The sequence below is a fragment of the Bidens hawaiensis genome, unplaced genomic scaffold, assembly GCF_021521415.1.
Source record: "Bidens hawaiensis isolate Kalapana, Puna unplaced genomic scaffold, B.hawaiensis_p1.1 tig00025962_1, whole genome shotgun sequence".
NCBI classification, from domain to species: domain Eukaryota; kingdom Viridiplantae; phylum Streptophyta; class Magnoliopsida; order Asterales; family Asteraceae; genus Bidens; species Bidens hawaiensis.
Window position 1 is genome coordinate 46,617 of NW_027494163.1, and position 13,036 is coordinate 59,652.

General features: G+C 35.3%; 1 protein-coding gene across 1 annotated transcript; it reads left to right on the forward strand.

Moving 5' to 3' along the window:
- The first annotated feature begins 3,645 nt into the window (after positions 1–3,645).
- LOC143572532 (uncharacterized) lies at positions 3,646–4,629 on the forward strand. The gene is made up of 3 exons (XM_077057672.1): positions 3,646–3,856; positions 3,960–4,128; positions 4,287–4,629. Exons 1-3 carry the CDS (start codon positions 3,646–3,648, stop codon positions 4,627–4,629), a joined length of 723 nt encoding a protein of 240 aa, XP_076913787.1.
- Positions 4,630–13,036: the final 8,407 nt, after the last annotated feature.

Below are 13,036 nucleotides of genomic sequence, written 5' to 3' on the forward strand. Positions count from 1 at the left end.
AACCAAGCATTGTATCATCCGTTAAGCCGAAAAAGACTTACCAAACACTTATTTGAAATGTTTTAAACTATCCGTGAAAATATTTTTGATTTTTACAAACATATAGTATGTTTTTATAAATTTACACAAAACTAGCCGAAAAACACTCGTTTTCGCACTGTTTGACGCACCCGATAAGTTTTTCGTGCCAAAAACCGAACCCAAAATAAATTTGGGGTCGGGATTTTACGTAAGGGCATGAGAATCGAGACAAATGAACAAGAGGGGGGACCCATGGACCCCATCTTTGGGGCGGCCGCAATAGAGGAAACCCCCCCCCCCTAAGTTTTCCTTTAAATATTATTAAGTATAAGATATTTTTTCAACATCATTTTTGGGAAAATCTGGACACAACCTGCTCTCCATCAAAAACCAGCAAGAAACTAGGTAAAAATATCATTATTAATCGATTTTCGGTTCGTTTAAACTTGATTAATACCATATAAACATAGTTTGATTGCCAAAAATCATCCCTAACCATGTAAAAATCCTAAAAATGGTCTATAAATATGTTTTGATCATACACATGGTAAGGAACCTGGTTTGATAGTTTTTTTTGGCCATGAACACGGATTAAAGGGTTGAAACGGCATTTTTACGTTTCAAAAGTTCGTTTTTGTGCACTAGCCGAAACCCTAAGTCAAGGGCTGTTATGTTGATGAAAAATTGTTTGGTTTGTGATATAGGACTTGTATCTAGCCTACATAGGAGCACAAGAGCTTGAAAAGTTGATTAGAAAGGCGGAAACGAACCAAAACCGCTAAGGTAATGCCGAAACACTCGTTTACGGACTGTTTATGTTAAGGTTATGATGTGCATATTTTTAGGTCTTCAAATTTTTCAGACATCAGGGACCATATCATTGAGTCCCTGTTCAAATTTGGTAATTTTTCGACCATCCGAGAATATTTGGCGAATTTATTACCGAATTGGGACGTTTATTTGGGAAAAATAGTTAAAATGCTTGACAAATTATGAAATTTTATGGGGAACTCAGATTTGGTATATTTTTATCACATATAAAATTTGGGATCATTTGGAAAAGTTTAAGGGTGTTTTGTGCATATGCGTTCGTACGAATTTTAATAGCCGAATTTGGGCCGAAAAGAATATTGAACAAGCTTATTGCATTCTGGAATTGATACAGGTTGTTTTGGAACATGATTTGAGTATTCAGGAATTTTTGTGGAATTTTTGGAAATGGTTTTGGATAAACGGACGATTTTCAGACGAAATATATCTGATAAAATAAATTTTTACAAATTAATAATCAGTAAACAATTCCAGAAATATTTTTATAAAAATCTGCATATTTTAATTGATATGTGGCTAAATTTTCATAATTTACTGATTAACGGTTAATTAATTATGCTAATTTGAAGATTAAACAAACTCAGTTTTTATAAAGAGTGGCAAGTTCGCGATTAACGAACCTGCGGTCAAAACACCAAAAGTGATCAAAAATCATATTTTTGGATTAATTAAGTAAAAACAAACCTTTTTATGAGAAACTTGAACAATCTGGATAGATTATGCACGTTTCTTCTCAAATCAAACTAAATAAACGGAAACGGGCCCCGTAGCTAATCCGGGACCCCAATATGTGATCTTTCTTTATAACTTAATCATTTTATTAACCAACACATTTACCCAAGCTTATTTCCCCATAACTGTTTTCAGAACGCGTAAACGAACAACTTGGCCCAGCTGGGAAAACGGGAAACTGAGCCAAGTTCGGTTTTAAGTATTAGACATTGAACAACATCACAACCTAAGCCTATTGCCACTTTCTGGGCGTTCCATCTATACCCAGATTAGTTATACAGCCTAGTTTAGTGTTGAGATTATAATAATATTAAAATATTAATATTATTATAATATTGATTATAGGAACTAGTGATAGCAAACCGAACAAACCGTGAGCTGACACAGTGCTGAGTATCTACTAAACAGTGAGTTTCATGAACCCACTCTTTAAATAGTTTTACGAACTTTTGAGGTTAAAAGCATGTTTGATTATGTATACATATCTGAAATTTGTAATGATGTGAATTATCTAAGTGCTAACATACGAACCTCCCCACGATCACAGTGATTAACTTCCAGCCGGTGGCTTGTGAATAGTACTATTGGTTTGACAAACCCAAACGGAATCGGCCTGGTTACCGTGTCACATAGCGCCGTTTTCACATGACCATATTTATATATACAGACTATGTAGTGTTAGACATAGCTACCGGGGCCTGGTGTGGGCAGAAGGGGAGCCACAGTGGTTGATTGAGCGTGGGAAATGGATGCGCACAGCACATACAGTCAAGGCTTCACTATAGCTTAGCATAATTACATCATTTACATACATACATACTTATATCATGATTACAAGTGTTAACTTGTGAATATTCATAACTGTTTTCTTGAAACTCGTGAAACTCCCCAACTCCAGTAGTTGACTCGTTTTAAACTGCTTTTCAGGATTACCAAAGTCAGAATAGAGTGACATCGTGCTATCTACTGTGGAACATGCTCGATGCTATGTGAATAGATGCAAGGTTATTAGCACGAATAGAATAGCTTAACGAACGTATTTCGTTGTAACACCTAGTTTTAACACAAAGATATATCAATGTAATATAATGTAAATTAGTTTGTAATGTTTCTTTATAAACAATGTTGTTGATACCAGAGGTGTCTGTTGCATTCCCGTTTTACGCTTCCGCATTGTGCTAGTCGGGGTGTGACAACAATTTCTTGACTGTCGGTAGTTATCTGCTTCTGAGGCCGCATGGCGTATTTTTGGATATGATGTTCATTACAGAATGCCTTATGTTACCCGACTGCCTTTCCATCTTCAAGGACAAGAACATGTAGTTTATGGTGCGGACGATGATCTTGATAATGTCTTGGAAAAAGCTGAAAGTGTCTCCTCTTCCATGTTTAATGGTTGGATGGAGTGCAACCAAAATCATGCTAAAGCGCGTAAATTGACTTATGTTGAATTCCCTACTGAATTTGTTTGGCATCAAATACCTCGTCATTGGGAACCAAGGAAGTCGGGATTTTCCATAGGTAGAACTCATGCCGTGTCTCCTGCTGCTGGAGAAGCGTACTTCTTACGAATTCTTTTGAATAGAGTTAAAGGTCCAAAATCCTTTGAAGAAATTCGCACCGTTAACAGTCGCGTTCAACCTTCGTTTAGAGACGCTTGCTACGCTCTTGGATTATTAGAAGATGATCAAGAATACATTGAGGCAATTGAAGAGGCAAGCTATTCATCGTTGGGTCACGCACTGCGCATGTTGTTCACTACAATGTTGTCAACTGATAGCCTAGACCAGAACATGTCTGGATAAATACTTGGAAATGGCTTTCTGATGGCATTCTTTACAACCAATGACGTCTTTAATGTCACCATGTATCAATATATTTCAAGTGCGTTTTACAATCCGTATATTTATATATATATATATAGTCATTAACATTACCCAATTTTTTGTTTCAACTTTCACAGAGTTATCGTTAACTGAAGATCAAATCAAGCAGCTCACTCTATTTGAGATTGAAAAAATCTTGCTGCGCAACAACTCAAGCTTAAGAAAATATATGACCATGCCTTTCCCTGATGACGAGTATATATCTATTGCATCTAATAGTTTGATTCACGAAGAGTTGTCATACGATCATAACTTGCTAAAAGTAGAGTTCCAAACTCTATTTGATTCAATTACTCATGAGCAGAAAAATATTTTTGATCGTATAATGATGGTTGTTCAGCAGAATAAAGGGGGCGTGTTCTTCGTATATGGTTATGGTGGAACAGGTAAAAATGTACTTATGGAAGACCTTGTCAACTGCCATAAGATCAAAAGGCGAAATGGTCCTAACTGTTGCTTCAAGTGGAATTGCTTCGTTATTGTTAACAGGAGGTCGCACAGCACATTCCAGGATTCATGTTCCTATAAATCTGAATGAGGATTCTACTTGCTACATGGATCCAGGAACAGACAAGGCACAATTATTAGAAAAAACCAGATTAATAATCTGGGACGAAGCTCCAATGGCTAACAAACATGGCTTCCAGGCTCTTGACAGGTCTTTAAAAGTTGTCTTATCTTCTAATTTGCTATTTGGCGGAAAAGTTGTTGTATTTGGTGGAGACTTTCGACAAATCCTACCTGTAGTTCAAAAAGGCACTAGACAAGACATAGTAAACGCTCTCTATGTTCTTCTTACATTTGGAGTGAATGCAGTGTCTTGAGATTAACAAAAAACCTAAGGTTAACTAAGGGTAGGCCATCATCTGATGTTGAAGAAACCAAATTATTTGCAAAATGGCTTTTAGATATAGGTGAAGGTAATGTTGGAGGTCCTAATGATGGTGTTGCAACGATAGATATACCTGACGATCTACTTATAAAAGATCCTGTTGATCCTCTATCTAAACTTTTTGACTTTGTATATCCTGATATACTACAGAATTACGAGAACCAACATTACTTTCAGGATAGAGCCATACTTGCACCAACAAACGAAATTGTTGATGAGATTAATGACAATTTGCTCAAGTTTTTTCCAGGTGATGAAGTCGAGTAATTAAGTTCAGATACAATATGTAGTCCAGAATATATCAATGACGTGGTTGATGCAGCTTTATACTCGCCTGAACTGCTTAATGGTCTAAGAATATCCGGACTACCAAACCACAAGCTTATGCTAAAAGTTAGTGTTCCTGTTACGCTCCTTAGAAATCTTAACTAGAAAAAAGGCTTATGTAACGGTACTCGACTACAAATTATATCTTTGGGTACTCGTGTAGTTGAAGCAAAAATTATTTCTGGAACTACATTGGACATACAGTTTTGATCCATAGATCACCACTGACTCCAACAGACAACAAAATAGCATATAAATTTCAAAGACGACAGTTTCCCCTTGCAGTATGTTTTGCGATAACCATAACAAAACCCAAGGTCAATCATTATCTAGGGTTGATTTGTACTTGAAAGAACCGTGTTCTCATATGGACAACTATACGTCGCCTTGTCAAGAGTTATAAGCAGGTTTGGGCTCAAAATTCTGATTCTTGATAAACAAGGTAATCTAACCAATACAATCACAAATGTAGTGTACAAGGAAATTTTTTGTTACTTATAAACTCATTGCGTAATGTTTTGCTTTGTAATTCCTGTAATTTTAATGAAAGTTGTAATTGTATAAACAATATATGATAATTGTGTTATTGATTGTATTTTGTTTTGCGTTTAAATATTGTAATTTTCATTAATTCCCCGTGTAATACACGGGTCTCAGACTAGTATATAATTATATATAAATATATATATATAGATATAGTTATCTTTTAAATTTGCATTAGGATTTTAGATTGAGAAAATATAAATCTATGAATATAATAATATATACATATCTATATGTATGTACGGAAATGTTAATTGGTAATTTATTTTGCAAGTTTAACAGGGTTTGATTCGATAAACGAGTACAAAAAAGGTTATTAGTTTTTTTAATATGTTAGCTAAATTAATTATGAGAATTTAAAATAAATCAAGAAACAATTAAATAGAAAGAAATATAAAAAGGAAACACAAAACCGAGCCTAGGGACTCAAAACCGCGCCCCAAGCCGGTTCACGAGCTTTAACAAGTATGCACCAGTCAACTAGGCTAGTGACTGACTTGGTTATTGAATGAAAATGCATATAATTATTATACATAGTTTCAAATTAATCCCAAATCCTCATAAACCCTAAATCAAGAAAGCTTCAATTGAAGATTAATTCCCCTTTGTCAATAGAAATTGACAAAGGGCTTTTGATACTCACTTCAATCCGATCCAGAACCACAAAACAATTACCTTAAATGGGTATGAAAAGAAGACGATCAATGGATTAGGGTTCCGACTAAGAACTTGGATTCAAAAGCTACACTGTTGAGTTTCTGGAGAACAATTGGGTTAGGGTTTGCTTCACGCTGCTATGAGGATGGTGTGTGCCCGTTTAATTGCATTTTAATCGAGTATTTATAGGGTAAAGAGGTCCAACTTAGTCTGCAGTTTAAGTTAATGAAATTGATTCGAATTCGTTAAGGTTTTGGTTTTCAAATTTCAAAGTTTCCATGTAATTTGATGGAGTGTCGATGGAGGATCAATCCAGGATATCAAATTCCTGTTTTCAAGGCTTAATTTGAGGAATAAAATGCGAAGGGGGGAGGAGTGTGGTCGCCGACGGGAAAGGGAGAAGGAGGGAATAGGTTTGGAAAATATTTTTTGCAATTTAGTCCCTAGTCTTGAGAGATAGGTACACAAGAGGTAAAAAAATGATAGTTTAAGGGGTATGTTATGCAGATTCCTTGAATTATTATCAGTAAATAAATAATTACATATACTTAAATGAAAGCGAGATTTTTTTTATTTAATAACGAGCATTCGAACAATTAAAGAAACAAAAAAAATAATAAATAAACGGGTCGAGTTTTGGGTTAAAAGAATAATGAATGTTACAGATTCATTCGTTGAACCATCCACCTGTCATTTGCTGATCATATCCATTGCTATTCGTTGATCACTATCTTGTCATTCGCTGAATAATCAGTTGCTTGATTAACAAGTTCATCAAATTGTCTAGTTTAATCCCTAAAGTTCTTTCCTTGACTGTTTAAACCAAAAATTCACAAAAAATCGGACTATTATGCTCTTGTGTCTCAAAATGCTATGATGCCAATTGAGAACCCGTTGACTTCCTCAGCAGGATCAATTGCGATTACACGATACGAACTAATTGATCAACGAGACAGTAATAGAACGAATTCGAGTCGAATGATTACTCGTTTATTGATAACCAAATGATTACAAGATTATTCATGCATGCATACATGCATACAATTTAGCTCGATCCTCCTAGATGTGCACCTATAGGTGTCCAATCATTTTAGAGAGAATCCGGCAATATAACTTTACTCGTTTAAGGAAATGTGCCAGGAGTTCTATGCGCATTCTTTAAGAATGGCCTAGTTATAGGCACACACCCCATATGCCGACCATACAGGCGTATGGGCCATTCAAATCAGCGAATGGCTTACCATACACTCCCACTATGAGCGTATGGGCTCTCTAGTAAACGAATGAGCCATCATATGCCGAAAACCAGGTGTATATGCTCATAAACTAGGGGAATGGGCTTCCATATGCCAACTCCTAAGCATATGGCACGTTGTCTAGGTGTATGGACTCCATATGCTTACATTCCAAGCGTATAGGCTATATTTTTAACAACTAGTAATAACTAAACTACCCCTAGCCTATTCGATCATCTACGAACAACATATACTATAATAAGAATTATGTCGGATATAGCTCCTCGTCCATCGGACCGAAATAATACGATGGCACGTGGCGAGATTTTATAGGTCAAAGAGATTTGTCGGATGGCAGACGTAAACCATTGGCGGCTAAGGAAGAAACATTGCTAGCGACGTTTTATGTGGCTATTTTAGGGATTTTGTGAAAAATATGACTATTATTAGAAACCACTTGGTTAAAATGGTTATTTTGGAGATTTTCCCAATTGTTTATATGCATTTTTATAAACGTTTCCTAAGTTTATAAAAACTAACAGCCTAACTTGACTAAGTTGTTAATTAATATTTAATTAATTAGTTTTGTGATTTCTTCATCTTCATATTGATGTAGGGATCTTCATCTTACACTTGGATTTGTTAATTTCTCTAACTTTGATCTAAGTGTGCAATCTTGATCAAGAACTTTGTTACTTAATTGTGATTAATGATAATCAATCAAGTGTTAAGGGACATGTTTGTGCCATATAACATCAAGGATAAACTAATACTCTTTTATGTTAGATTGGATTAATTAAGTTATTAGCAAAATATTAAGGTTGATTAAAGCTTAAGCAATTGTTTTTCCAACACCTACTGCACTCAACCCTTTGCAAGACATATTTAGACAAAAACCATAGTATTGGCACAATCCCATGCTCATTGGTTTAGAGATTTTTTAAGTTATTTTATCATAACTTATTTTTTAATAACACAATATATATATATATATATATATATGTGTGTGTGTGTGTGTGTGTGTGTGTGTTACACAAGTTGAATAAAGAAAATATTAAATATATGAATGCTTTTCTACCTTTGTAAGTTGTAAGTTTATATTGCGAATGGATGAAAAGCAACCTAAAAGAAACGAGAAAACGTAGGTTGTGTTTGAATAATTATAAATATTGGTGGTGGGTAGTTACGTATTTATTAGGTATATGGATAAAATACACAAAAATCAGTAATGAGAAACTCAAGTGTTTACATAAACGAAATCAACTACAACAAACTCGTTTCCTAATTGGCCTTCCGCCTTCCGTTATTTAATCTTATTTTATCTTCTTATCTTATTAAGTAGCTAAATGGAGTATCATAAATGGAGAAATGACAATAAGTGATGTTCGATATCACTTCGGTGCGTGAAGTATCGAAAGAAACCCCTCGGAAAAGTCCCGGGCCTCGAAAGCTCTCCTTCTTATCTATTTTCAATATAAAGAGATTCGAATGATTTGGTGTTTTCTCAACTTCACTATTTCTTTTATGAAAATATGATTCGAAATCAAAAATTCCAAGTGAAATCCCCTGGTATATGAAAGAGTTTTTTTCTCAAACTAATAATTCCGTCTATTTATCTATCTCTTGACTCAAAATAGGCCTCTATTATAGAATCAGTCGGGGCCCAAGAGGCGGTCGTTTAGATGATCTACATCTCAGGGTCAGGCGCCGCTGAGCACAATGAACTATCCATGTATGCGAATCATCCAAGGCACATTAGCATTTGTTTGTACTGGGGTTTGAAACCCAACTTCTCCTCAGGGGTACAGATGGGGTGACTCAGGTTAGATTGAATGTAAGAAAAATCAACAATTTGATGCTTAGCCCAAGTGTCATATTTTGTTATTTACTAAAATCTCCCTTTGGAGGGAAGGATAGATTGTTAGTGTAGATGAAGTAGAGAATATGCCTAAATAGATTAAAGAGGCCCATTTAACATGGCTTAGGGAGGGATTTTTACTAATCTAACAAAGAAATTATTTACTCTATCCGACTAATTCCAGATTATGGATCAATTTGTATTGATTGATTGCTTCCATTTAAAATCAAAAAAGAAATATGATTGAGTACCTTTCATTCTTTAGTGCATAAACATTAAAATCATGGGTACTTAATCTTACTTGCTCATTAAATCAGTAATTCAAAGTGAGTTACATAGCCCTTTTATGCATTTTTATACATTTTGCGGTGAACATGTTACAATATACAATTTTACATTATAACATGCTCACAAATTTATAGACATGTCTTTGCGTGCTATCTTTATGCTTCTTGTCTTAAACCTACTTTGGTTGAGCTACAATTTTGTGCATCATATAATCATTAACTTGTTACCAAGCCAACTATAGTAGATTATAGCGCTATATATGTGGCAAACCCACCTAGATACGTTGACCCTTCCGATGGGGTGCTCGGATAATTGAAACAATAATAGTAACATAGGTTAACCTGTGGGGTTTCTAGTTTAAACAACAATTAACTCATGGAGTTGAACTTGCAGCAATCCATCCTATTTGATGGCACGGACGATTGGACCGGCAACATTTTTCCAAGTTCAACCTGTGGGGTTAGGCCTTTAATCCCAATGTGTGGTTATCACAAGTATGCTTTAGAAAACGCTATGACATGTGAAGTGTTTTAATAAACTTATATGCAGTGTGTGTGTGTGTGTTTTTTCACCAATTATTTTTAATTGATACTTAATTTTCAACATGTTCCATGTATTCAAGTATTAGCTTTTATTCAAGATATTCACATATAAGACTTTAGGACCTAGTTAACATTAAATTAGTACTACTTGTTATTTGTCATTTTGTTAAACAATCTACCTCTACTTGTAAACAATTGCTAATTGATATATTGGAACTTTAGTTGATCATGTGATATTGAACAAACTCATCGTGCCCCAACGTATTTCGTCGTCGATTGGGGTGTGACATCACTCCCTGTTTTCTACAATTGGTATCAGAGCAAGTTGCTCTAAAGTTTTTCAAAAAATTACTTTCAAAACTTTGAGTTAGATCCATGGCTCAAAACTATGTAAAGGAGAACTCTATGTCTAGACCATCTTTTCTTGAAAATGAAAGTTTTTTTTTATTGAAAACAAATATTTGAAACTTTTGTTAAAGCCAAATATGAGATCCTTGGAAAATGACTGAAAATGGAGATCTTGTTCCTACCAAGGATAATGAAACTTCCATGTTGAAAGTTTCTAAAACTAAGGGAGAGTGGACATGTGAGGATAAGAAAATGATTTTAAAGAATTCTAAAGCTAAATCAATTACTTTCAGTGCTTTGTCTAAAAATGAATATGAAAGAGTTTTAATATGTAAAACCACTAACGAAGTTTGATAAACTCTTGTCATAACTCACAATTTGAATTACTTGTACACCAATATGAGCAATTAAATGTTGGTTTTAATTGGTGAACATGAAAAGATTGATGAAGGTTATGCTAAATATTATTGTACTAGTCTCAAATCTGTTGGTACTGTTTATATAATCTGAACAAAAAGTCAGATTTCTATGTTCTAGCACGGGCTTGCACGGCCTTGCACAGGCTCGTACTGGCGGAAGTCCCAGGAAGCACGGCCTTGCACTGGCTGGGTTTTGTCCACAAAACGCCTTCTTTTCATGTTTTCTTTGTCGGGCGGTCGCCCGGACCTGCAAATTCACAAATAACTCAAATAAGTACCAAAAACAATGAACTTGTATGGAGTTCGGCATAAATATGAGGATAATTCAATACAATAAGATGTACACTTTGTGTTACATCAGCTTATAATTGAGAATCTTAAAGTACATGAAGTGAAAGTGAAAGTGATGATGAGGAACCCAAAGTCAACAACGAGACATATGCAATGGCAATAGGAGAAAATGAGGTACTTTCTACACTACTTACTATATTGATAGTGATGCACGGTATAATATGTTGATTTGAAATTCCAATATGATGGCTTATTGATCTTAGTTCTAATTTTGTAAAGGCTAACATGTTGATGCTGAGAAAGTCAAAGTTGATGAAAACTCGAAACCTTAAACTTTACCCAAGACCATTGAAAAACCATGTGTTGTGAAAACTTTTTCACATCTAAACAAGGTCTAGGGTATGAAAAAAAATAAAAAGATTCCCAAAGAAATCTCCAAAATAATCTAAATAGTTTTCTATGTCAAACAACCATTACACAAAGAAGAACAACCAAGCAAATAATCAAATGTCTTACAATGATTTTCATAAAATGGAAAAGAGATATTTTTATGATTATTATGAAGCATATTATTGTGATTGTGTTTAATTCGGAACAAAGTGTGTTCCCTTGGTAAACTATATCTTTATATATCAGAAGTACAAGTAGAACCTACACCGAAAAGATATATAGCAATTGTACCTTACTTTCCAACAAATGAAGATGTGTTTGGAAGTTCTCAATCTACTAAGTGTATGTGAATTGAAGATGGAGATGTTGAAAAGAATAATTCTGCTGAAGAGGGCAAGACAATTTCAGGTCTACTTCACTTAAATGTTAATTTTAATTTGTCAAAAAGTCTATATTAATTTTGATTCATTATTGATTGTCACCATGGTTGAGAAGAAGACATTGACGCGGCACATGAAATTGATTTTTTACTTTATGTTTGTGTGTGTAGAAGTTGACGATCTTGTGTTTATCTAGGCGATAATTTACCGTCGGGTTGTCAAAATGCCAATCTACTTTTTCCAGATCAAGCGTTGACACCGAATTTTGGGGTGTTGCAAATGTGCTGACAGAATTATGTATTAGACAATTAACTCATTCCCGCTCAAACATTCAAAGTTGAATTGTAATTATAGATAGTGTATGGCTGTCAATATTCATGTCAATCATTACCTTGTTTATAGACTTGTATTTAGGAAATCTCTTTGTATATATTCTGGAACTTTATCAATGAAATACACAGTTAATACAATCTCTTATATGGTGTCATCCAGGGTCCCATCTAAACCCTAAAATTCCTTCAGCCATAGCTCACCAATTCACCTATCTCTGCCTGCAATGTCTACCAACAGCAGTCAATCAAGCCCCATCTCCTCCTCTATCTCGATCATGCCTCTCTCTACACCATCCCTCACACTTGTTAACTTCCCTTCCACCCTAAAACTAACTTCCACCAATTACCTTGGTTGGAAAACTCATATTGAAGCCCTTCTCCATGGCTTAGATCTTTATAAGTTTATTGATGGATCTCATCCTGCTCCCACCAACCCCATTACCTAAGTCGGCGACTCAACTCCACACGCCGATTATTAGGCCTGGTTTCGTCAAGATCAGTTACTCTTCGGGGCACTTGTCGGTACTCTTTCCCCGCCGAATGTTTCTCTTGTCACTAATGCTTCTTCATCCCTCGAAGCTTGGCAAATCCTCTCCAAAACCTATGCTTCCCCATCTCATGGTCACATAAAACAACTCCAATACCGATTAAAACAGTGTACTAAAAGACCGGATCAGTCTGTTACTGTGTATATGCAAACCATTAAAGTCATCGATGATGAACTTTCTATTCTCGGTAAACCGATGGACACCAAGGACGTTACCGATGTTATCCTTGACGGGCTAGATCAAACTGCCTATAAGTCTGTCATTAACGGCGTTCATGCTCGTGACACACCCATATCCTTTCATGAGGCTTCATGAAAAAATGATAAATGAAGAATTATCTCTATCCGACACCACTACTCCTGCTACTAATCTACATCAGCTTGCTGCTGTATTTGCTACCCACACCCGAACCTCTTCCACCAAACGAAACCATTTAAAACAATGGTACTCCCGAAACAACAATAACCCGACGGACTTCTACCGACTCCTAACTCTGTTGCTTCACCTCGTCCATTT

What these genes read in the sequence shown, in the direction of transcription:
- LOC143572532 (XM_077057672.1), top strand. Translation starts at nt 3,646, where the DNA reads ATGCCTTTCCCTGATGACGAGTATATATCTATTGCATCTAATAGTTTG. An exon ending in ATATGGTTATGGTGGAACAG is followed by an intron (nt 3,857 to 3,959) that starts GTAAAAATGTAC and finishes TATTGTTAACAG; the next exon opens with GAGGTCGCACAGCACATTCC. An exon ending in GGCTTCCAGGCTCTTGACAG is followed by an intron (nt 4,129 to 4,286) that starts GTCTTTAAAAGT and finishes GAGTGAATGCAG; the next exon opens with TGTCTTGAGATTAACAAAAA.